The following is a 27029-nucleotide window of genomic DNA, read 5'->3' on the forward strand; positions in this document are numbered from 1 at the left end:
CGTTTGAGTAACATTAATCAGCTATTCTTTTTCTTTATCATCCTGCACCCTCAGGTGCATAGGGCCTCCGCCAGCTTCCGCTGTTTATTTCGGTCTTGGTCTGTTCAGGCTTCTGTCATGTTGATGGATTTAGCTTCTTTCTTTATTGTTCTGCAGAATGTTTCTCTAGGTCGCCCTCTTTTTCTCTTTGCAGGTGGTGTACATACTATTACTTGCTATGGAAGTTGTGTTAGTAACATCCTTAAAGCATATCCTAAATTGCCATATCTTACCATATTTGATGTTTACTTAGGATTTCTGATGTTGAAAGAAGCACTTTGGAATGGACTCTGAAGATCTACTGCAGGCATTTACTTTGAAATGAATTGGTCTTCTCAATTTCTGTTGTAAACTGCAATAACTCTGTTCCATTAAGGAGGACAGGATGCTGGTGTTAATAATTCATATTTTATGTCCATACCAATCAAGCTACTTTTCCAAATATTTTCAAGTTTATGAAAGCTGTTTTCTGTTTCTGATATTTGTTGTTTGACATCTAGCATGGTGTCACCGTCCTTGCACATCTCACTCCCTAGATAGGTAAAATGACTGACTTCTTTAGTGTTTCTTCCTCCACTCTAAGGATTACTTTTTGAACATTGATTGCCATATATTTTTTCTTCCTCTTGTTGATAAAACATACCAGCTTGTTTTGCTGTATCTGCCAAAAGCTTTTCTTCCATTAAGTGATATGCTGAATAAGGAGGACAGTGTCATCACCAAAAACAAGGTAATTCAGTTGTGCTTTGTCATTTGTCCATAAAATTCCTTGGTTGCCTTCTGCAGTTACTTTTCTCATGACAGTCAATGACCAGTGCAAACAATAGTGGGGACATAATACATCCTTGCCTTGCTCCAGGTGTCACTTCAAACCATTGACTGATGTTGTCACCATCTCCGACTACACATTCAGCATTATATAGGTCTTTGGTGATTCTGATTATTTTTGCTGGTTTTTCATAGAATGCTATAATTTTCTAAAGACTGTCTCTGTGTACTCTGTCAAAAGCCTTCTGGAAATCTATAAAATTTATCACAAGAGGTGCTTGCCACACCTCACTTAATTATGTAATACTTCTGAGAACAACAGCATGGTCTGCATTTGATCTCAAGGTCTAAAACCTGGATGTTCCTTCTAAGCTGAAGATCTGGTGGTTTCTTGATATCTTCCAGGATGATGTTGCCCATGATTTTTCTAGGTGCTAAGAGTAACGTGATTCCCCTTCAGTTATTGCAATTGGTAAAATCACCCTTCTTTGGCAATTTCATTAAAAAGCCACTCTTCCAGCTCTCTTGGGTTCTTTTCTTCATTACATATTCTACCCAAAAACACAAGGGAAGTCTGGAGGACTCTTGTATCTCTCTTTTAAAGTATCTATTCAGTAATGTTATCTTCTCCCAACTGCTTTCCCATTTTTGCATTTACTGATGGCTTTTCTAACTTTTTTCCCATTATTATATCTCCTGAATCAAATATCAAGCTCTAGTGGTAGGTCTTCATCATGTATTTCTAGTAGTTTGCTTGGGCTTGATCTATTTAAAACAGCCTGAAATTGTTCTGCCCATCTTTTCCTGTGTTCTTCTTCTATACTAAGAGTCTTTTCATTTGCATCTTTAATAGGGCCTCCAGCACTGCTAAAGTTTCCTGTTAGCTGTTTAATTATGTTATACAAGGTTGTAAGGTCATGTCTTGAGCAAGCATCTTCAGCCTCTTGATGTTTTTTAATCAATATATGCCCTTTTAGCTCTTCTAGTGTTCCTTTTTACCTCCCTATTCGAACTTCTGTATGCTTCTTACCACATGCATTCTCTTAGCCTGCATGAGTTTTTTGCTTTACACTTCTCTTTTTCACTGCTGTCCATGTAACATTGCTAATCCATTCTTCCATTTTAGATTTCATTGTTGGAATCATCTTAGCTCTTTTTAGATAGCAGTCTTTGATGTTTTCCCACAGAGTATCAGTGTCTTAGTTTTCTTCAGTTAACTCTATTAGAACACTGAACCTGTTCTTCTGTTCAAGCTGAAAAGCGCTTTTTGTGTTTGGGTCTTTTAATGGGGCACTGTTGATGTGAGGTCTTTTTAACCTTCTTCATTCTATTTAACTTGATATTCAATTTAGTGATAAAAAGACTGTGGTCACAGCCCACATCTGCTCCCCTGTACCCACATACATCTGTTAATGAGCTGCGAAACATTACTGAAATGCAGAAGTTTTCTTTCTGGTTCTTTGTAGTACCGTCTGGGGAATTCCATATCACCTTATGGATTTCATTATGAGGAAATACTGTTCTACCTATCATGGTGTTGTTTACACTGCACATTTCTACTAACCATACACCATTTTGGTTCATGTCCAAATCCCTGCAGCACTTGCCAATAACTTTATCTAACCCATCATTGTTACTGCCAACATTTGCGCTAAAATTGTCTATAGTCACTAGGATATCATGTTTTGGGATCTGGATTAACACATCCTATAACAAATCCTAAAAAGAATGTTACTCATCTGGCTTTTTGTTCCCTGGTGCATAGCATTGCTAGGTTGACCAGATGTCCCGATTTTTATAGGGACAATCCTGATTTTTGGTAATAGGAGTCTTTATAAGAAAAAGACCCCAAAATCGGGACTGTCTCTATAAAATTGGGACATCTGGTCACCCTAGCATTGCATGACTGTTAGTTTGAAGACTCTAGTCTGAAAGTGAGCTCTAATAATTCTTTCATTGACTGATTCCCACTTAGTCAGTGCCTGCTCTGCTTCATTCACCATTAGGATGGCTATGCTAGCATCATGTCTACTACCGATGTTCACGGCGTAGATGATGTCTTATTTGTTTCTCTGAAGTGTTGTTTGTTTGAACCTGTCCATCTGCATTTGCTGATTCCAAGGGCATGAAGATGGTGTCTATCCATTTCTTTAATTACTTGAGCAGTTTTAGTAGCTTCATACACTGTTCTCAGATTCCAAAATCTGATTTTCATTACTGACCTGGTCTTGAGCAACAGGACTTTTTCAGGACATAGATTTCCTTATGGGTTTGAGCAATGTCCATCATATTCTTCAATTGAAGTTGATTTCGTGTTTGAGCCTGCTGCGTACCATTATGGCTCCGGTAGTAAGTTTTCTGTGGTACATATGTTTTTACGTAGTGCTATTACCAGCCCTAAGTACAACCTAAGGTCCACGGCTCCTTATTCATTATTCAGAGCTGTCCACATGTGGACACTCCCCATCCACCACCTGGGGGATGTGCTTGGTAGCTTTGGGTGCCCCCAGATTAATCAGCTATAACATAAGGAAATTCTGAAAGGCATTCACATTGTAAGTATATAAACTAATTGCAGGTAAAGATGTCAGGAAGTCATTGGGATCAAAGAAATATGGTTTTGAGAATCTGTAAAAATGATTTAAATGCTGTGAGCAGTATTTATTAGGGTATAATGAAATCTAGAAAAGTTAGTGGGCTTTCCCACCCCCATTAACTTATTATTTTACTGACTCATGTTTTTAAAAGTGTTCATGGTTTTTAGAATCATAGAAATGTAAGAGCTGCCGTTTTCACTTGTGAAACTGTGATTCAAATGTTTGAGGGGAGTTCACCTTACACTGTTGTAAGCATTGGCTATATTTGAAAAGCTATCTCATGTAATATGGCAGCATTTGGTAAGGAGAAGCCCTAAGACTAAGCTAGCAGAGGTAGTTACTGTAATTACCTCATCCCCCAAAAGAAACAGAAGAGGTCATTTGTGGGGCAATTAGGAGACATCTTCACTGCAGCTGCCTGTATAATAGCTAGCCTGTGGATACAAGATGCAGCATATTTCCGTCACTACTGCTGTTTAGCTTTTACGAACTGCAAATATTTTCTCTTCACAGTAAATTTTCAAAAGGGGGAACAGTGCTAATATTTCTAATTGCATCTTAGCAATGTGAATACTTTTCTGTGAACATGTAATTATTTTACAGTTAGCTTGGAGAAAATGTTTAATTCAAAATATGTTTTCTTTGTAAATGGCTCACAGACCATCTTAATATGTCTTTTATATACATAAAAATACATTTCAATTTTATATATCATGTTAAATGTTTCTGGTTTCAGGTTTTGAATAATGATTTTCTTCAGTTGGGATGAACTGAGAAATTTCTCAGGAATAAAAGCAGACATATGACATTGTCCTAAGCAATAAGACGGAGGAAGCATTGCACTGGTTTTCAACTTCTCCTCTTGTGTGGCTCCTTTATGCCTTTCAAACCACTGTTATGAATAGCTTCTTTTTCAGACCCTACTGGTTTTCCTGCATGGGCAATTAGTGCAGAGCTTAAATGTAGAAATGATCTTTTGTGTGCATGTGTGAGAGATGCACTGAAGACTTCATGATGGTGTGATATAAAGGCTTTGAAGGAATTGAATATGCTGTATTCCTCACAAGTACACTATTATCAATTCTATGTATCTTGCATATTTAACAGAAAAGCAAAAATGTATCTAAAAATTATGATGGCTTTGAATATTTTATTGAGACTAATTGTTGTACCTGATCAGATGTACAAGCAGGCTGCCTTGGTAGTAAAAGGCTATCTTTACAATGATTTAAAAGGAAAGAAAAATAATACATTCTTAAATCCTCTAAAATTAACCTTTTAAATAGATTTTTACATGTAAAAGTCTCATAATTTAAAAGTCCAGTATCTAGGAACCATCTGGGGCTAGAACCAAGTGTTGGAAACCAAAGAATCTCCCCTTTCCAGTGGTATAAACCTCCTATTTCTAGATTTGCAAAGTTGCAAGATCTGACTTAGACAGTCCTAATCCAGTGGCAATGTCCTGCCTTAAGAATATTTGGTTTCAGTTAGGGAATATAGGTCTCGAGGGGCAAAGGAGTAAGCATATTTGTGGCAGGTAAATTTTTAAAAGAAAATGGTTGCTGCTTGGAAGTTTAAAGTGTTAGAATAACTCCCAGCAGAAACTGATTTCTGTACAGGGCATAGGAGATGTGGTCAGAGATGATGGAATTTACCATGTCACTCTACAACATATCAGCTGCACATCACCTTCGCATGTGTTCATATACACGGTAATAAAATATTATGTATATGTGTTACAGTGGAGCCCAGTTAGGAATTGATTCAGTAAACCACTTAAGCACATGCTTAACTTTTAAGGAGAATAAAGTGAGGGTATGTCTACACTACCCACCGGATCATCGGGCAGCAATTGACCCAGCGGGGATCGATTTATCGCGTCTAGTCTAGATGCAAAAAATTGACCCCTGAGCGCTCTCCCGTCAACTCCTGTAGTCCACCACCATGAGAGGCACAGGCAGAGTCGTCGGGGAAGTGGCAACAGTCGACTCACCGCGGTGAAGACACCACAGCAAGTCGATCTAAGGATGTAACTAAGGCTATGGCTACACTTGCACTTCAAAGCGCTGTCGCGGCAGCGCTTTGAAGCGCTAAGTGTAGTCAAAGCGCCAGCGCTGTCCGTACTCCACCTCCCTGTGGGGAATAACGTACAGCGCTCCCAGCGCTGGGGCTTTGACCACACTGGCGCTTTGCAGCGCCGCAATTTGCAGCGCTGGAGAGGGTGTCTTTTCACACCCTGCTGCAGCACTGCAAATTTGCAAATGTAGCCATGGCCTTAGATCAATTTCCTTCTTCCCTCCTCCCCCCTCCCCAGTGTAGACCAGACCTAAGAGTCAAAAGAGTAGGTGCCTGCTGGAGGCACAGATATGTGTCTTGTCAAAAACATACCAACACCTTTGAAGGGAATCATCAGTACGTATTCATATGCAAAGCACAATAGAGATAAGGATCTTCAAGTGCATTCCTTATCAACACAATCACTGACAATTGAGGAGATCAGTAGGAGATCACACAAAAAAAATCCCTTTTTAATTTCAATATATAATCAACCAAAAAGCATGCAGCCAGTTCCTCCCAATCACACTGAGTTCCAACCTCGGTTGGATTAAGAATTGTTTCCTACAAAGGTACACAGTGGCAAAACCTAAATAATATGGTGTTTGACCACATACTTTGTACATAATAAAGTTATGGTAGCTTGCTTGAGTGTGATTGGGGGGAACTGGAGGTTGGATGTGTGCACTGTAGTTGGGTTTGTATTGGAAATGAAAGGGAGCTTATTGTGCCATGGAGGAATCTACGTGTGGTACAAGTTGTGGATAGAATTGCTTTGAGGTAGGCTTTAAAAAAAAAACCTCTCTCTAGTTGCAGGGCTTCCAGGTGGCAGGCATCTCCTGGGATACGTTCATTTGGCAGCCCTGTCAGAGCTGCCTGCATCTGTGCTGAAATCTCGTGTATCCAGCACAACGCCTTGTACTGTTCAGCCTCCCGAACACTCAGTGGCAGCTGTGGTGCCTGCTCATTGCCTCTCCTCCCCTGTGACTATTCTCCTTGCAAACTCCTGCCAGGGAGGAAAGAATATTGTGGGGAGACAGTGTTTGCCCCAGGAATTATCAAACCCCTTCTTCAGTTGTCCCTCATGTGCCCTAGGTACTACTGACAACAACCCGCTACACTTGGAACTGCCAACACCAACAGTAACCCCCTGCTCCCTTCTCCAGGCACTGCCCATCCAACTAAACCAGAAATTCCTGGCCCCTGCTGCTCCAGAAACTACCACTACCAGCTCTTTTGTCCTAGGTACCCTCATATGCACCCGCCCTGGGAATTCCCAACAGCAGCAGACATCCCCCTAGTTCAAGAACCACAGGCCTCAGGTACCTACACATCCAGCTGCCCTGGGAGCTATGACGTGTGTGAAATATGTTTGTTTTTTGTTTTATACTGTTTTTGTTTTATTCAGTTTTGTTTTGTTTTTCCAGTCATCCGGAAGTCCCGGATGACTGGAAAAAAGCTAATGTAGTGCCCATCTTTAAAAAAGGGAAGAAGGAAGATCCAGGGAACTACAGGCCAGTCAGTCTCACCTCAGTCCCTGGAAAAATCATGGAACAGGTCCTAAAGGAATCAATTCTGAACCACTTAAAGGAGGGGAAAGTGATCAGGAACAGTCAGCATGGATTCACCAAGGGCAAGTCATGCCTGACTAACCTAATTGCCTTCTATGATGAGATAACCGGCTCTGTGGATGAGGGGAAAGCAGTGGATGTGCTATTTCTGGACTTTAGCAAAGCTTTTGATACAGTCTCCCACAGTATTCTTGCCAGCAAGTTAAAGAAGTATGGGCTGGATGAATGGATGGTAAGGTGGATAGAAAACTGGCTAGATGGTCGGGCTCAACGGGTAGTGATCAATGGTTCCATGTCTAGTTGGCAGCCGGTATCAAGTGGAATGCCCCAAGGATCGGTGCTGGGCCCAGTTTTGTTCAATATCTTCATTAACGATCTGGAGGATGGTGTGGACTGCACCCTTAGCAAGTTTGCAGATGACACTAAACTGGGAGGAGTGGTTGATACACTGGAGGGTAGGGATAGGATACAGAGGGACCTAAACAAATTAGAGGATTGGGCCAAAAGAAATCTGATGAGGTTCAACAAGGACAAGTGCAGAGTCCTGCACTTAGGACGGAAAAATCCCATGCACTGCTACAGACTAGGGACCGAATGGCTGGGCAGCAGTTCTGCAGAAAAGGACCTAGGGGTTACGGTGGACGAAAAGCTGAATATGAGTCAACAGTGTGCCCTTGTTGCCAAGAAGGCTAATGGCATTTTGGGCTGTATAAGTAGGGGCATTGCCAGCAGATAGAGGGATGTGATCATTCCCCTCTACTCAGCACTGGTGAGGCCTCATTTGGAGTACTGTGTCCAGTTTTGGGCCCCACACTACAAGAAGGATGTGGATAAATTGGAGAGAGCCCAGCGGAGGGCAACAAAAATGATTAGGGGGCTGGAGCACATGACTTATGAGGAGAGGCTGAGGGAACTGGGATTGTTTAGTCTGCAGAAGAGAAGAATGAGGGGGGATTTGATAGCTGCTTTCAGCTACCTGAAAGGGGGTTCCAAAGAGGATGGATCTAGACTGTTCTCAGTGGTAGAAGATGACAGAACAAGGAGTAATGGTCTCAAGTTGCAGAGGGGGAGGTTTAGGTTGGACATTAGGAAAAACTTTTTCACTAGTAGGGTGGTGAAGAACTGGAATGGGTTACCTAGGGAGGTGGTGGAATCTCCTTCCTTAGAGGTTTTTAAGGTCAGGCTTGACAAAGCCCTGGCTGGGATGATTTAGTTTGGTTTGGTCCTGCTTTGAGCAGGGGGTTGGACTAGATGACCTCCTGAGGTCCCTTCCAACCCTGAGATTCTATGATTCTATGAAAGAATTGCTAATAGTTTGCACTAATAGGAAGGATTGTAGACTGGAATCCTGCATATAGTGCAATAAGAGAAGGCAATGTGAATGCTTTATCAGTTCTTGCCTCCTTTTTTTGAAGAGATGTAAATTATGAAGTAGGACAGTAATGAAATTGATCCTCCTGTTCAAAGGTGTAAAACCAGACTAGCTGTGAGTGCCATTTTGCCTATGACTCCAGTAGGTCATATCCACATGTAACTGTTCCCAGGCCTGGGTGGAAGAGTTAAGATCACCAGTAACAAACTGCTACTATGAAATTTGCTCTACATTTAATGCAGGGGGGAAAGCTGGTTGGAATCTCACAGTGCCAGAAACGTACTACTTGTCATATACTTTTTATTTCTCAGAATAGCCATTATTGGTTATGAAAGAAGCTTGAAGTTGGCCTTAAAAGATTTTTTGTTGTTTTTGTTTTGCAATCCAGGGTTGAACAGATGTTAAGTAAACAAGAGTGTATTTGAAAAAGGGTATGTTACATCTTGTACCTTTACCCAGTAATGGGGTATATGTGCAACTCTGGTGTCATCCTCACTGTTGTCAGGTATAATATGAACTGACTGAATTCATGGATTTCCAGTGTTACTGCATCCTTTAGGTTACTGGGCCTTAGTGTTTTAAATTGCATTTATACATTTGATAGCTTGTATCATTTATTTTTTAAGTAATAAAAAGGTGGTTGAGCAAAACATGGTGGGGAAAGTTTTCAAGAGTGCCTGAATGATTTAGGAGTCTAAGTCCTATTTTCAATGATGAGGCAGTTTGGGGAAAGATTTTCAAAGATATTTAGGTATCTAAAGATAGATGCTGAGTGGGACTTTCAAAAGCACCCAAGGAGGTTAGTTGCCTAACTCCCAAATCTATGGTAATTAGGTAGGTGCTTTTGAAAATCCCACTAAGTACCTATCTACGTCTTTAGGTGCCTAAATACCTTTGAAAATCTGGCCCCTTGGAGCCTAAGACTAATTCTGAATGAAAGTCAATGGGACTTAGGCTTCTAAGTCATGTGGGTGTTTTTGAACATTTTACTTGACATTTTATTTAAAATGTCATTCTTGTTAAATCTTGAAGTCCAGAAGCATGTTTGTTGTTCTTTAATTTTTGTAACCCTCCCTTCTCTAATTCATTATCACAGTATGAGCAGTTATTTTGTTTTAAGTATCGCGTCTCCCCTTCTTAAAACTCTGAGATAGTGCTGATTTAATTATTTCTTCCTACTAGTCAGCCTTTTAATTGCATATAGGTATGTATGGGGTGAGGTTTGGAGGTTGTGTTATTTAAAAAACAAAAATGTCCTTTGATCATGTTTGCATTGGTAACACACTTGCTTTTTGTCATGGTTGAACATTTTTGAATGAAAACGTAGCCTGGATGCAGATTGTTTATGGGGTGTGGGATAGTGAGAAAAGTGGCTTATTTTCCAGATTTAACTATCCAGAAAAGCAAAGATGGTATTGAAAATGTGTGTGGGAGGGGAAAAGTCCCCTTCTAAACTATTAAAAACAAACAAACAGAAAACGAGGAGTCCTTGTGGCACCTTAGAGACTAACAAATTTATTTGGGCATAAGCTTTCATGGGCTATAACCCACCCATCAGATGCATGGAGTGGAAAATACAGTAGGCAGGTATAAATATACAGCACATGAAAATACGGGAGTTGCCTTACCAAGTGGGGGGTCAGCGCTAACAAGGCCAACTCAGTCATGGTGGATGTGGTCCATTCCCAACAGTTGACAAGAAGGGGTGAGTATCAACAGAGGGAAAATTATTTTTTGTAGTGACCCAGCCCCTCCCAGTCTTTATTCAGGCCTAATTTGATGGTGTCAAGTTTGCAAATTAATTCCAGTTCTGCAGTTTCTGATTGAAGTCTGGTTTTGATATTATTGTTACCCTTTTTGTTGTTGTACCAAATAAGTCAATTCTGGGTTACTTGTCTTAACTCTTCCCAAGGTGTTTACCTAGGCCTAAGGGAAACTTGTCCAGATAGCTTAAGTTAAATTTATTCTAGGCTCTATGGCATGTTTCATGGCTTTGGAGAGTCTGTGTGATCATAAAATATCAGGGTTTGAAGGGACCTCAGGAGGTCATCTAGTCCAACCCCCTGCTCAAAGCAGGACCAATCCCCAGACAGATTTTTGCCCCTGATCCCTAAATGACCCCCTCAAGGATTGAACTCTCAACCCTATGTTTAGCAGGCCAGTGCTCAGACCACTGAACTATCCCTCTTCCCTATGCTGGCACATATTTTCATTACTAAATACCAGAGTCCAAGTGCAGTATACATTCTCGATGTGTTTAATATCTGGGTTAATGTGGGGAGGGAAAGGGGTGAGTCTAAACTATAGTGTATTTCTATCATTAATATTCATAAGCATGAATCTGCATATTTGACATCAGTCCAAGACTCATGGGTAGTAATGCCCTTCATGCTAATAAATGGAGGCCATTATAGAAACATACTCAGTGCCATCGCAACACTCTTAATTCACTTTGTTCCCACTAGTCAAAGGAGATGCTGCTAGCTACTTCTTCATCCCAAATGCAGAGGAATGTATCTGGCCTAATCTTAGATAAGAAGCAGGTTCTGAAGTAGTAATGCTCAACTAATGGTAATTAAAAATGAAGATTATATTTCTCCCTGGTTAAAAGTTTATATTTTCAGTAGTAAAAACCTCAGAAATTGGAGTTGAAAGTTCTCTCAATCCCATGAAATTCTGTTTTTTCATTATGGTATTTTCTCACAGGGGTTTTCCGTTTCACCCTTCATTTTTCAGACACAGTGGACTCATAGGTAGTATTCAACAGAACATCTGCCTCAGGAAAAATTTGGCAGCTTTCATGCACTCACACAAGAATTTCAGAAAAAGTATTTGTTATCCCTAAACTAGATGCTGACAGAGCTGATAATTCTAAAACCTTTCTCCTGGGGAATAGCATATAGGAACAGTCTTAATAATGAGGAAGCAAGTCAGTTTTATTTGCATTTTGAAAAGATCAAACTCTCTCCACCTGCTCTGTGAACAGACCACCTAGTTATTTTCTCTCTCTCTCCTCACCCCCCCCCCCCCAATAATAATCAAATTGCTTGCTTGTATCGCCACTGCAGAAGTTGTGTGATGTGCCTGGCAACCCAGGAGCTTTTCTGAATCAGTTTAACAATTAGAGAACACGCATGACTCCTCCATTCCAATAGTGGTTATAGAAGACCCCATAACGATTCTCTGTGCCTCTCTTTCTGCCATGCCACTTGGGAAACGTTTTCCTTGCCTCATGTGTGCTTCTGATTTATGTTGCTAGTGTAGTTTTAGCTAGTTTTTATCTTTAATAGGTTAGTTTTGACTAATTTTTATGCTGATCCAAAAGACATTTTATTTTCACATATGAATTGCTTAAAAAGACCCATATGGGGTAATTTGCATTTGTGGCTTTTTAAGCCAGAGCAAAACAAACATGCTAGTGATGCTTCAAGGTCATACTGTTGAAGGAGGTCATGTTCCCTTAGCCTTCTCTGTCTAAGAGATCAGTGTAATTGGATCTGATGCCCTCAGTCAATCACTGGAAAAGACAGAATGGGCCGTAGAGGAGCAGAGGATTTTTCTGGGTACTTTGAGTCCTTAGTACCTCTAGCAACTTCTTTTTAAACAAAATAATAATAATAAAAAAAACCAAAGAAGCATGCCAAGGCAAGTTGTCAATGAATGTGCCTGTTCTGCAGCACCCAGCCTCAGTTTTCCTTCACCCAGGAGCCCCCCAATAAGTCCACCAAGGCTCGTGTTGCATACCAACACACCTTCTTGGGGACTAGTTTATTAACCTACTGTTTCCTCAAACTCGGTCTCTTTCGTCCCATCTCCCACTGCATACAGACCCTTCTTTCCTGAAGGTCTGTCTATGTTGCAGATTCAAATAAAGTCTCTTTCTGAGGTATTCCACTGAGGCCTCTCCTTTCTGAGGCCTGGCTAATTTTTCACAGTCCCATTTCTCTGAGGTTTGGTTTCAATTTCCCCAGCTAGTACAGCATCTCAGTCCTCCCTGGCTTCTCCCAGTCTCTGGGATAGCCAGGTCACTGTTCTTGGGCTTTGCTCTCTGGAGTCTCAGACCAAGCTGCTAGAAGGCTTCCCCCACTGCTTCCCTCAGAGATCATGTTGGAGCTCATCTTCCCTTCTCCTCGTCTCTGTTCCCAGCAGCACTCCCCTGATGCTCCTTACTCTCTCTCACAGAAAGCTCTCAATCTCCCTCTTCTCCTGTCCACTCTTCCCTGCCTTATAAAACCTTATACAACTTTCCTTTTCTATCAATTAGCCAGTTGGTCACAGGGCCTTTCCTTTCATTCTGTGACACAAATCAAGACACTGAAGCAGAGAACTTCAAGAAGTGTTCCAGATCTAGGAACACTTACAAATTTCATCAAGGGGCATCAGTGTATATAGCCTCCTTGGTTCCCACGGATCCATCGATGGAGGTGGATTGTTTTTATTTAGGTGTGTGACAAAATTGCCTGTTTTTGTTAGGACCTAAACTTGAAACACTGGATCTATTATTATTATTTTTGTAGCATAGTAGCACTGAGAAATCCTAATCCAGGTTCCGTTGTGGTAGGTGATGTACAGACAAGCAGCAAAAGCCATAGAGAGCTGCCCCAGACCGCTTATTGTCTACATAGAGGCAGTATGCAACAGGTGAACAAAACAGACAGGCTGGGAGTGCTGGAGGTAAGAGGATGAGGTAACAATCAGATGTACAGTGTTTAGTAGAAGGCAGAAGTCACAGCTTGTTGGGAGTGAGCTATAACTAGGGAATAGCAGAACAGACCTTGTGGTGGGAGAGGAGGACGAGAGCGTGGAATGGTGATAATAAAGGAAATGTCAATGGAAGAAAGTAAAGAGAGGCTAGGGAGGAGGGAGCTGAGAGAGGAAGATAAGGTATTGGTGTTGATGATGATCGAAAAAGGGAACTCTGCAATGGAGAGAGAGAGCAATGTTTGGTGAAGATCTAGCTGAAGTGAGTGGTCAGTTTGGTCAGTGGAAGAATTGATTTGAGGTGCGAGCAAGAAGATAGGTGTTTAGTGGTTTGCAGAGGCCATCAGCATGGAAGATAAAGTCATCGAGGATGAGTGGGAGATTGATGTAAGGAAGGTGGCGAGCTAGGAATCAAAACCTGATAACAGCGTTGCGGGGGAAGAAGCGAAAAGAGCTGGAAGGAGTGCTGGTCACAGAAGGAGTAAGAATAGGGAGAAGTTGGAAGCAGCAGGAGCAGGAGAAGCTAAGCATAACATCCCCACCACATTCCTCTGGGGTTGATTCTTGGTACAGAGTGCAGGAACAAATGAAGTTGCTCTAAGAGACTGCAGCTGCTGAGGTGGTTTCACCAGGAAGATCCAGATCTCTCTTGGAACCTGGAGATGACCAGGGCAAGAAGTGAAGAGGTCACAGATGGCTGTGATGCTTTTAGAGATGGGTAAGCATTCCATAGGAAGCAGGAGAAGGAGAGATAAGAGGTGACAAGGGATGGTCATGAGGCTAGAAGGGAAGGGGCAGAAGTGGTGATGGTGGAGTGGAGTGGGTGAGGGGCCAGGTTTGGGGCAGATGTCACTGGAGGTGAGGAGGAGGTGGTTGAAGAGTGTGTTGGATTTATGTGGTTGGGAGAAGGAGGAGGATAGGGATGGGGAGGAGAAAAAGAATAGGTAAAGCTGGTTGGAACTATAGATGGTGAGGGTAGTGGGAAAGGGGAAACAAAGCAGGTGGTGAGTTTCAGGATCTATCTCTGCGACCGCAAAACAGATAATTGATTTCTTAACAAAACTCAAGTGGTATGCTCATCTACCTTTTTTTCTGAAATCTCTTGTCAAGATAGCAATACTACTGCAGGAGTATCAAGGATTCCTTCAGCAGAAAACGGTTGCAAGGACCACAGAGACACTATCATTACTGTCAGTAACCTAATTATATTAATCATAACAAATGGACCTATGCCAGATTGCTGGGTCATTAATTGCTATTTGCTAACAGGGTTTCCAAAACAAACAAACTAACCCTCAGTCAGTCAGAAACCAGCTAATTTATATATCTAGTATAACTTTAAGCGTTTTCCTTATAGATAAATAGTTATTATTTGAAGCTCTGCATAAGTCTATTCTCAAACCAATCAGTATGCAGCTGATCAACAGTAACATATAGTGAGAAACGGTGTCACTCTTAGAGCACCAGTATCCATCAGTACAAACGATTGATGTAGATGTAATCACTGTGTCTAATAGAAATAAAGTCACTGTAATGGAACATTGTCACAGGATCAATGTCTCCTGTTTTGAAAATAAACCCCTCAGCTTTGCCTTTGCACTTATGTACCAGCAGGAGACCATAAAATTCAATTCAATTGACACAACCTCTTAAATAGAGCTCTGAATGATCTATTGTGGGAATATCAGTAGCAACATATTTGGAAAAATAGAATGTTCTTGATCATTCTCACATGCTGGATTACACACTAGGTTTTCTAGTGGGTGGAGACAGGAATAAATCAGCTGTGAGGGTACAAACCTTGTATAATCATTGTTAAATGTTTGTTTGTATAGTTTTCTGTAATTTTTGGATCTGGTAATCACGCAGTCACTCTGCTCGCCCTTCTTCAGTGGTACATTGCCACACACAGAGGACATTTGTGAGTGTTAGTCCCTTTTGAGTCCAGGCAGAAGCTCTCAATAGTATGCATTTTGCCTCCATTTCCGGTTCAGAGGGACTTTTCTGCGGGTTTTGGGGATTTTTTTTTTGTTTTGTTTTTCTGTTTTTCAAGGGCAGATGACACACTACTTCCCCAAATAAGGTCTTTTTGTTTTGGGCTCTCAGCCTGATTTTCCTGAATGATTTCATGGGCCAGCCCTTTGATTATCAGATCAGCATTCTTGTTCAGTTCTTTTCTCTGAAGATTGTGTTCTGGGGAGCTGTTCACTCAGTATGATGAGCAATGGAATTGCAAGCACTCTCCTTACTTAACCATGAGTGAATTTTTCACTTAGGTCCTGGTGCAGCAAAGCAGTTGAGCACATGCTCAACTTTAATACTCAAATTGGACTATTCATATGCTTAAAGTTATGCACACACTAAAGTGTTGAGTTCGATTGGGTCGTAAAACAAGGTAGTGGTCAGGGCTGATCCCAGTTTTCTCCTTTCTTGTAGTTGAGGTGTCTCCACCATCTGTGTCCAGATCCCAGGAATCTTAGCATTTCCCTATCCTGTCCCTTTTTCAGAAAGCACCTAAACACATGTTTAAGTTGGCGTCTTTGTGTCCAGACTACAAGAGCCTTATTGAATTTAAGTAGGCATCCTAAAGGAGCTTTACTATATCCAAAGGGACATTCTTCTAATGGTTTAAGGGTGGAATTACAGAGGCTTACTTGGCCAAGGAAAGACTACTGCTTTTCTGAAAGCCAACTCTCGGGGCAGAGAAAGCAACAAGGTGGGCTTCTATACTTCTACTCAGGCATTACAGGGTAGATATAGCCTCATATATGGGATCTGGAAAGTGCAGGTTACGTTTCTGAGGTAATTCTCTTCTCCCCCCGCCCCCCATATATATAAATATGCAACAGCTGGATTGACACAGGAGTGCGGTCAAGGGGAATTTCTTAATTGTTTGTTAATTTCTTTATGCACTTTTACGACAGGCCAATTATTTCAGGGGGCTATGGTTGACTCTTTTAATATGTTATTAGTTAAAGTATTGGTTATAGTTACTGCTGGGCAATTCAATTAGACCTTGGGGGTGGGGTCTTCATCAGTAAAGCCCTTGGACCTTGAATCCCTCTACTAGAATGTTCATTCTTGGTTCCCATCAGAGATATCTGACAGTGTCTTCTCTCATGTTTTTTGGGGGGATAAATCTAATTGAGTCAGAAAACTCCCACCAAATGTTTTCCCCCTGCCCTAATTTTACTGGCATGTGCCTATGTGCACCGAGCAGCCAAAATTTGTCCTTTAAGATTTAACTAATAGCTTCTGTGATAATGTTGCTTAGAATAGGAAAATACGTATCACCAAAGTAAGGAAATCAGGAGAGTAAATCTGTTGTCTGTCAGGTCTGGACAATTGATCTGGTGTATTGTCTGTAACAGAGTAACAAGAATTTAAGCATGTAAACAACGTTGAATGACATAAAGCCCCAGTTTAAATATTTAAATATAAACATTAATATTTAAATTTAATAAGTTTTAAATATTACTGTAGTCAACTCTGGACACTTACAAAAGCCATGGCCACCAAGAAGTACATTTTTAAAATACTGAAAATAGCTTTATCTAACCTTCCAGCTACCCTGGATAATAGCCCCTTGCACTCCATCAGAATTCCATGGAAATATATGTAAGAGCTGTTGCTTGAGGTTTAATAGTCAAGTGAAATATTCTATAGTAAGATGGTTGCACACAAAACAGATCTCTTTATAACTTTTAATGGTAGCTGGGTAGTCTTGAGGGACTATGCTGACTTTACATAGAACAGTATCCCATTAACTCATAGCTCAGATAAACAATTTTAAATAAATACTGAAATATAAAGTAAGTAAAAGAGTATTTTTAGTGCATTTTAGTCTACAGATATTAAAGAAAGTACAAACAAATCCCATGTTTTTTGAAGCAGTTAACAAATTGTTGACATTAAATGGCTGCATTTGAAATACACCGATTTATATTGAACTAGAAAAAATTCTTCGTAAAAAGGCTCTAGATGTTACTAACTTTAAGCCCCCCCCCCCAAACACAAGAAATGTACATTTAGTAGCCAAAAGAGTTTCATAAATTTAAACAATGATAAAAATGTCAGGAGCTAATGAAAAATAGTAACTTCAGAGTTAAGACAATGTGATGGGGGCTAATTTAGCTACAACTAATCAGGGAAGAGATCTTGGAGTCATCATGAATAGTTCTCTGAAGACGTCCACTCATTGTGCAGTGGCAGTCAAAAAAGCAAACAGGAAGGGCTAGAGAATAAGACGGAGAATATCTTATTGCCCTTATATAAATCCATGGTACGCCCACATCTTGAATACTGCATACAGATGTGGTCTCCTCATCTTAAAAAAGATATACTGGTATTAGAAAAGGTTCAGAGAAGGGCAACTAAAATGATTAAGGGTTTGGAATGGGTCCCATATGAGGAGAGATTAAAGAGACTAGGACTTTTCAGCTTGGAAAAGAGGAGACTAAGTGGGGATATGATAGAGGTATATAAAATCATGAGGAGTGTGGAGAAAGTAAATAAGGAAAAGTTATTTACCTGTTCCCATAATATAAGAACTAGGGGCCACCAAATGAAATTAATGGGCAGCAGTTTTAAGACAAATAAAAGGAAGTTCTTCACACAGTGCACAGTCAACCTGTGGAACTCCTTGCCTGAAGAGGTTGTGAAGGCTAGGACTATAACAAGGTTTAAATGAGAACTAGATAAATTCATTGAGATTAAGTCCATTAATGGCTATTAGCTGGAATGGGTAAGGAATGGTGTCCCTGGCCTCTGTTTGTCAGAGGGTGGAGATGGATGGCAGGAGTTAGGTTCACTCCCTTTGGGACACCTGGCATTGGTCACTGTCGGTAGACAGGATACTGGGCTGGATGGACCTTTGGTCTAACCCATTATGGCCATTCTTATGTTATGTTCTTAGGCAAAAACAAGAAATAAATCATATCTGTGCCTTACACTAGAACTATGCTAGGTGTTTCTGGGGACTTAATGCCCAGATTTGAAGCTTGTGAGGATCTTGTTATCATTTTAGTTCATTTTTCTTTTAGGGTTGTAATTCTCTGTCTTTAGGAAATTCCAAACTGTCTATGTCACATTGTGTGCTCTGTACACTCAAATTGGCATGGAAAGATGGAGACTGCTGCCATAAATTAGGTCAGTAAAGCTGAATATTTATATAACTATTTACCGAGTGAGCTAAGGAAAAAAGTCGGACAGGGAAAAGAAAAATTATGTTTCAGTATTTGAAAATAGAGCTGTATTATAGTGATTTAAAAATAAGACCAAAGCATTAGAGATAAAAGATGAAGATGTGAAAAGCAGCTCATGTTTTAGACTGCTAGGAGGAAAACAATTAAAGCATGACTATATGGGATGCAAGTAAGAGCGACGGTTCATTAAGTAGAATTACAGGGAAGTTTGTTAATATGTTTTCATATTTGACATCTCCTCTTGAGTTTTGAAAGCAAAAGAATATTTTTAAATAACAGCAGTTAAGAGATGAGTAAATTCCGAAATAGTGATGCTTTTTCCGTTTGAACTATGCGAACCTTACAACAAAGCCAGTTTTTCTTATCCACCGAGGACTTTAAAAGTGTTTTCCTTTGAATTCAGAAGGTTAGAGAGATTCCCTAATAACAGCATTGTCAAAAACCATAAGAATCCTAACAAGGCCTGTTTATAATGTGCCCGATGGTAGGAAAAAGTCTCTCAAATGAAAATGTGAAAACAAACAGAACATTTTGGGGCAGTACGTCAATAATATAATCAAAGAAGAGACAACATTTAAAGACTTATGGGAAAATGCCAGTTATAATTAAAACTGATTTCTTAATAAATACATCCACAATAAAATTTTCTCCTTGAGTTGGGCCAACTCTTTACCATAAGGAACTCTTATCAACTTCAGACATGATCTTGCAGGGAAACTTTTATAAATATAGGACACAAGCATTTTATAAAACTTTTTCTTCATGTTTTAGTTTTTACGTCTTGAGAAAGGGCACTTTTTTAATACCAGTGAAATTCAGTGTTATAGCACAGAATGTATTGGCATTCTTGTTAAGACCTGCTGTTGTGTTCTGAAGTTTTATAACTTGCTCATAAACATTAACTGTGAAGTTGGAACTTGCCACTGAAATTGGAAATCCAAAATACTTTTCATTTGGAATTTACTAAGAATGGGGAGAGCACATCAGCCACAAAAAATGTTCTCAACCTCAGCCCAATCTCTGCCCTGAACCTAGCCTGAATCTGTTTAAAGGTGAAACATCACTACTCCCCAAGGCTCCCCTACCTTCCTTGATGATGCTTAAGCACCTTCTGTATAGATGCCCAGGGCCCGTGATAGCAAAGTTGTATTGCTTGCTTCATGTAGAGATACCAATGTCTAGCAGATGGGGTTCCATAAGTTATGGATCTTAAAATTAATCTGCAAAGTACTGTGAAGAATAACCTTTAGAGAAATGGTGTATTGCTGGGGAGATCCCTTTTACACTACATGGTGTTTATGTAAACTATGGAGAGTTGAAATAAAACTTTCCAAAAGGTTGTATAAATAAGCATATTCTTTTCTCAGTGCTTATCTAGCTAAACAATTTACTGTCACTGGAACTTTAGCAAAGATTGTGGTGGATTCTCCATCACTGGCAATTTTTAAATCAAGATCAGTTTAAAAAAAAAAAGATATTCTGTAGTTCAAGAAGGAATTATTTAGAGGAAGGTCTGTGGCTTGTGTAATAACAGGAGGTCCAACTAAATCAGAGGTGGGCAAACTATGGCCCGGGGGCTGCATCTAGCCTTCCGGATGTTTTAATCTGGTCCTCAAGCTCCCACCAGGGAGCAGGTCCAGGGCTTGCCCCGCTCCGGTGCTCCAGCCGGGGAGCAGGCTCAGGGGCTTGCTCCACTCCATGCGGCTCCCGGAAGCAGCAGCATGTCCCCCCTCTGGCTCCCACACGTAGGGGCAGCCAGGGGACTCCACATGCTGCCCCCACAGCTCCTGTTGGCCGGGAATTGCAGCCAATGGGAGCTGCAGGGGCGGTGCCTGTGGTCACGGCAGCATGCAGAGCTGCTTGGCTGCGCCTCCGCATAGGAGCTGGAGAGGAGACATGCTGCTGCTTCTGAAGTTGCTTGAAGTAAGCGCCACTTGGAGCCTGAACCCTGACCCTCTCCTGCACCCAACCCCCTGCCCCAGCCTTGATCCCCCTCCCGCCCTCTGAACTCCTTGGTCCCAGCCCAGAGCGCCCACTTGCACCTTGAACTCCTCATTTCTGGTCCCACCCCAAAGCCCCCACCCCCAGCTGGAGCCCTCACCTCTTCCCGCACCCCAGTCCCTAATTTTGTGAGCATTCATGGCCCCCCATTCAATTTCCATACCCAAATGTGGCCCTGGGGCCAAAAATTTGCCCACCCTGAACTAAATGATCACAATGGTCCCTTCTGGCCTTGGAATCTATAAATAAACCAAGTATCTGGACTTTTCAGATTCATTAATTCAATTGGTTTTATTTTAAAGAGCATGGTCATAAAAATGGTACGAATCTAAAAAAAAAATGTGATTCCACCTTTGTGTGTGCGTGCTTAAAAATAAAATAGAAGTTATTTTCCAGGGTTTCTTGTAAAGTGGGGAAAAGAACCTGACTAATGTTTGTGTCTTTGTTGGAGGGGTTTAGTACATTTCGGAGATATTCATGTTGTGGTCATGGTACCATTATGTGTGAGTAAATGCAGGAGTCTGTTTATGCACGATGTTTTTCAAAGGCACCCGGAGCATTGGATAGACCTCTCTGTTGTGCAGTCTAAATCTACCAGAACTAAATAATTCCTTTGCTGCATTTTGAGAAATACTTTGTATTTACAAGGTCCAGGGCTCTGCTGTTGACCTCCTAGTTAGCAGGCGTTAGAAGCCTGCATGAAGTTGCTGAAATTTCATTCATTGTGGTAGGTGCCCCTCATTAACTCTACCCAGGATATACAGGCAGTGGGAGTGGTCCTTTAGGAAGCGGGAACTAGGATACAGGAGATCCTGGAGGGAAATTTTAGGTCACTGGAGGAAACTTAAGATGATGTTTGTGTTTGATGTTTTTTGATTTACCCAGGAAGGTATTAGGCATGTGCCTAATCAGGGCCGGCGTGTTCCCTTTAGGCTGGGATGAGGAACCCCAACCCATTCTTCCTTGGCTTAGGAACTGTAACTTCTTGGCATAGATAACATTTTTCAATCTAAATTTCATAGCTCTGTTCTTGTAAGTCCCATTTTTAATAGTGACCTAGGCATTGATTTCAATATGACATAGGCTTATAGATACCTAAAAGTCCCTTTTAAAATGGGACTTTTAGGCTTTGTTGAAAAAATTTCAATGGTTTCCAAATATCATTGAAAAATTGTGGATTCCAGGAAATTTTTTCTCTGTTTTGCGTTAATGTTGTCAGGACCAGATTTAGTACTTTTGGCAGGACCAGACTGTTAAATTTTTAAATGTCAAGAGGCCTCTCTGCTGTGGGGTCAATACATAACTGCCAAAATTTGAAAAAATATTTTCAGTGGACAGTTTTTTTTTCAAATTAACCGGAGGGTTTAAGAGCTGATAAGGCCTTCATCTGCCACAGGATTCTGCATGAATGAATGAATAAATAATGAATTTTCTCCATCTCTTCACAATGATTTAATTGAATCCAGAGTAAAGAGCAATATTAATATAATTTCAAGTGCTGAAAAGTACTCGCCATCTCATTCCTTTCCCTCAAGCGTATAAGAATATACACAGGAAATCAGTGAATTAAATGTATTAACAGTCCCTTGACTTGTTCATGGACAGTAATTTTTTAGTTTTTTCTCTCTCATTTTTTCCTGTTCTTTTACTCTTTTTACGTCAGGCCCATTCTGTCTGTCTCCATTCCACTTGCTGCCCCTGCCCCCAAAGAAAAAAAACAAAGTACCACCACCACTTTGGGCCTTGTTCTAATTCTGGGAAAAACAAATTCAGTCAATTTGTAGGTTAGCTAATTTAATGTATTTATATTCCTATTATTATTTTCCTTGGCAGAAATCCTATATAGCTCTGTATGTTCCAAGAGAAAGTGATGGGATGGCTGTGCTGAGTTGAGCACTTGTGATGTATTAATATAGCTGGCTGCTTTGGATTCAGTTGTTACCTGACAAGGCTTCAGCCTCCACATTGCCTCAAGGCTGATAGAACTGGTGTGTGGCTGTAACAGCTTCCCAGGCCATTCCAACACATACGAAATGCTGGAGCTCTAGATCACTCCTGCCATGCCACATCAGGACTTCCCCTGCTTGTGGCTCCAGCCCTGAAGGGAGGCACCAAGACTCAGGGCTCCCCCAACCCCCGCAACGGGGCAAGATGGCGCTCATGGCCCCTGCCCCACGGGTCAGATGAAATTAACCGTGGGGCCGGATCCGGCCCACAGGCCCTAGATTCCCCAACCCTGTCCTACGCATAGGAGCCAGAGGGGGGACATGCCAGTGGAATTCAGTAGTGAATTGTTTCTTGCATGTATAGAGCTGGGATCCCTTCGGATGAAAGGTGATACAGATGTATTGGAGTCGGTAGCAATTTTAAACAAGCGCTGTAGAAAATGGCTAAAACCAAGACTGTGAAAGAATCTGGAAACTTGTGCAAGCCTTTTCTTGTAATAATTCTCTTTATTTTAATGTCCTCACTGGGCAGATTCTATGCTTATTTAACATGTTTTCTTATTTTTCAAGCAGTGTTCAGTATTTCAAAAGTTTGTGTTATACTCTGCCACCTTTTGGCAATGAGATCTAAAACCTGTTTTCATGTGGGACAAATGCCAGTTATTTCTCCTTACTTCACTGAACATCTTGCTGGAGAACACTTTGAACCAGCCTTGCAAAATGTTACTAGCTTACTTGCCTAAGGTGAATAACACTTTTGACAGACAAGTAAAATATTAGCTTTTCCTGATCTTCAATTATCAGGATAAAGAACAGGTGGCTGGTACGTTTGTATCACAGTTTTGCAATTCTGCTTTGAATAGCTAGCCCTCTTGGTAGCAATAATGCTATTTATTTGCTAAATATTAAATATTTGTATTCACACCTGATTTCTCCATATTGTCTCTCTCTTATTTTTCTTATGATGTAGTGAAATCTGAAAAATCTATAAAATAGTAGTAGGGGCACCACGCCAGTGTTATGAATTTCTGCAGGGTGTGTGGGTATATAACATAAGGAGACTTCCACATTGGCCTGTAACTCAACTATGTTTTTTTAGTTTGTTTTTTGTTTTTTAATAGAGGACTATTGTTTCCTCTGCCATGGAACTCCTTCCCTTTAGCTAGTGGTTTGGGGTAATAGGATAATGTACAATGTTTGACAACTGAACAGTCTGTCTAAAAAGGACTAGTATTTGATGTTGTTTTTTTTATGCTAGGTGGAGTTGCTGATACATACAACATAGTTGAAGAGTACATATATTCCCTATGTTTAGCAACATGAGCCTTAAAAATTATATTTAAACTTGTTTTAAAATTCCAAATGATTATAGAAATTATAGAATTCAGACATTTGTTCTAGTATTTTTGCAAGGCAAAATGCCTAAGCCTGCAGCAGGACAGCTCTTCAGAAATTAGTCAACCCCAGAAATGATTAGCTGTGTTACCTTTTAGTTTGTGGATTTAGCAAGAAAAACTGCCCACTTTTTTCTTTTCATTATCAGCATGTTTGTGACTTTAAGGTAAGCTACTTAACTAAACATGCCAAGTGTTATTTGTAAGAAAAGGATATCAACATACTTTTAAAATCTGGACATTGGGTCCTGCTAACTAGCAATTGTAAGCATTGTTATGCCTTCAGAAGAAAGAGAGAGATGAAAAAGATTCAAGTAGCATAGAAATTGCAATTTGGTCTCTTTCTCATTTTAAAGAAAAAGAATGTCCTAGAAAGAATGTAAAGTCTTTTAAATTTCAGCTGTCTAGTTACCCTGGTCTTATGGGTTTCTTTGGTTTTATTCTTGTTTTGGCTTCGCTTTTCATCACTAATTTCTTCCCTTTTAGTTCCCTCTCCTTGACCCTTAGTATCAAATGACCACACAACCATCCTACAAGTTACAATAGGAGCCAGCTGAGGAAGCCAACAGGTTTTATTCCTATTTTGTGAAGTGATATTCATTTTGGACAATCCAAGATGGCCTATTCTCTACTGTTTCCTTTTATGTTTTACTGGTGCCAGGACAACGAGGAAATATGAGATCTTGTTGCAAAATCATTTTTGACTAACTTTTAGTCAAAAGGTGAGGGGGGGGAGGTCTCGTTTTCATTTTTGACTAACTTTTTCAAACTCTGATACCAGTGAGCTCAGCATTGCCAACCTAAAACATTCAAAATCATTGTTTTAAAAAAATCAAAGCCATAAACGTTGCATCTTGTCTTCTGGTTTCTGAGCCTTTAGGGTGCGCTCAGTTCACATTTTTAAGCTTTTCTCTGCAACTATGAGAGCTAGAAACTAACTTAATTTTTTTTAAGTGGAAGTAGGGATTCTGAATCAGTCTCTTGACCCCAGCTCTTGGGGCTTTAAGAAAAACACCAATTATTGCAATAATTGGCAGCACTATGGTTGATGGTATTGAGTGATTTTCTGCACCAATATACCGGTTTTTTTTTTTTTTAGGGGCCAAAATTGATTTTCCTCTCCACATCTGCAGATTCACTGTCTCTGATTTAATGTATGAGCTGTGCATTTATAGTTGCACCATACCTGTAGATATAGGTATGGTGATGAGGTTAACTTCCTGGTATATAGATACTTGCAAGAGTCAGGTGAGTACATGAATTATGATTATCAAGTATACCTGTAGATATAGGGGAAGAGCAGGACTGTTAGCAAGATAGTGCCTGATGGATTCTGTAGCATAATGTGGGCTAACAGGTTTGGTTTCATAGTAGAAACGAATAACATGGACTGTGCAGTTTGACCTTATATAAGACCTGTGCTATTCCTCCATATTGTCCCCCTTCTTCTTGTGTGAATTTGAGACTTCTTAAAGTTAGGGACTACAAGCACTTGTTAGAGGCACGTAAAGTTTGATCAGGCCTTGTGAGAGATTTTCACAGCCGTGTAAACATACCTCAATCTTAACTTGCCACAGTTCTGCTATCACAGCTCTTTCTTGAATACACACTGTCAGTCATAGCAAGTTGTGTGGTAGTTTGATTACGACTGAGAATCTAGGATGAGGCCACTACATTTTCACTGTAACCTAAATTAGCATTTTAATCTAGGTCTTCAGAGGCAAAGGCTAGAGTGTTCACTTTGTTCTAAATATTAAGATTCCTTCAGATAGTTGTTTGGATTACATGCCACAAAATATTGCCCAAATTTCTGTCAGAAACTATGTACTTGGAGTTGTTTTTTTCTTGGTAAATGCCACTGACATTCATTGTTACTGTGCAGACCTCAAATAAAAAAATAAAATTCATATTCAAATGTTAATTAAAAGCAGATAAAGCCTTTATTAAAAGGAATACTGTTAGGTCAAAATTCCCCCCCCCCCCCAATATAACGGTTTTACAGAGCCCACAGTATTACCATGGTTTTATTTTAACGGAAATATCTTTTTTCCTGAACAAATATATCCCTGCAGTCTTTGCAGCCTATATATTTCAGCATTGTGATGTTGCCTGAGAACCTGAAAATAAAATTGATTAGAAAATAAGTGTTTAAAGCAAGGATTTTAGTTTCATTGTCCAAGTGGAAAGAAGTTTAAATAGTGAAAGATAAATTCTAGTTTAATTATGTGATTTGCTACAAACTACATTACCTATATCATGTTGTGTTTTGGTTGTTTTTTAAATTAGGCCAGTCCTTTGGCTTTTGTTAATTAAAATAGTGCCATCAAATTATGTCAATTTACATCGGTTGTGTATCTGGCTTGATTTTTAAAAGAGTGATCTTTTACAATGGTGTGAGACAAATGGCATTTTAAAGGTGGAAATTCAGACATTTTACATTGTGAAATAAAATCCACATTTTCAACATTGTGAAGAAGTGTCTTGTTTTTATATACCATTTGTTGAGAAACTGGCATTGGTTGTTTAAAAATACCTATCTAACTTACGGTTCTTTACTTTATTTTTAGGGTTATATCCTTTGTCGTGACCTCATGGTTTAAGTGGGAATAAAGATGAGTATAAGCAGTGATGAGGTTAACTTCCTGGTATATAGATACTTGCAAGAGTCAGGTGAGTACATGAATTATGATTATCAAGTTAATATTTCTTAGTTCCTTTGATAGGCAAGAAATAATTCATCTGTAATTGGCTTTGTCAGATTCATGGTGTTGGGATTTATAATTTAACCCGGTGGATTCATCCACTAGATGTGAACTGCTTCTTGTTGCTCTCTCTCTATATCTGTCTCCATCATGAGGATCGATTCTGCTAAGTTGCCTTTTGCAACTTAATCAGCTTTAGTAATTTTAAATTTGGTAGCTTCTTACTAATAAAATAAGGGCTCGTTGAGTCTCAGGAAACTCATTTGCTCAGAAGAAGCTTTGATGTGCTGGATGGCCAAGATTCTTCATGCTCTGGGCCGCTTGAAGAGGTCTGCTGCAGAAAAATACTCTTGTGGTATTCTTCCATTCTGGAGTCCTCCAAAAGACTCTCCTATAGGTTGTTCTTGTGCGACTGAGTTTCTTGACAAAGCAGGAAAATAGAACAAGCTAATATGACTCTGTTTCAAACAAAGAAACATCAATGAATGAGACAAAAATGAATCATAGAATTTGTCATACTGTAAATGTGGATAAATAGATTTTTACCAGGAATGTATTTTAGAATCTCTAAAGTAAATTCCCTTTTCTGAAGACGCTATCTGTATAGGTTCCTCATGTGTGAATCTTTGCTCCTTAGTGCAAGACTAACAGAAGTCTCCTAGCTCTTGAGGATAGCAGG

The 27029-nt window shown here is 40.1% G+C and overlaps 1 protein-coding gene across 10 annotated transcripts in view; it reads left to right on the forward strand.

Annotated features, from left to right (window-relative positions):
• The window catches only part of TBL1XR1 (TBL1X receptor 1), a 180535-nt gene that overhangs the window by 126627 nt on the left and 26879 nt on the right, over positions 1-27029 (forward strand). For 9 of the 10 annotated variants that reach the window (XM_039488938.1, XM_039488942.1, XM_039488933.1 and 6 more), the window contains one exon: positions 26216-26318. In XM_039488938.1, the coding sequence (XP_039344872.1) occupies positions 26261-26318 (58 nt within the window). In that variant the 5' untranslated portion in view covers positions 26216-26260. Of the gene's footprint in view, positions 1-24878; positions 24897-26215; positions 26319-27029 lie in introns of those variants that run through there. The other variant, XM_039488943.1, reaches the window with a different exon arrangement.

The sequence above is a fragment of the Mauremys reevesii genome, linkage group 9 (genome assembly GCF_016161935.1).
Source record: "Mauremys reevesii isolate NIE-2019 linkage group 9, ASM1616193v1, whole genome shotgun sequence".
NCBI lineage: Eukaryota > Metazoa > Chordata > Testudines > Geoemydidae > Mauremys > Mauremys reevesii.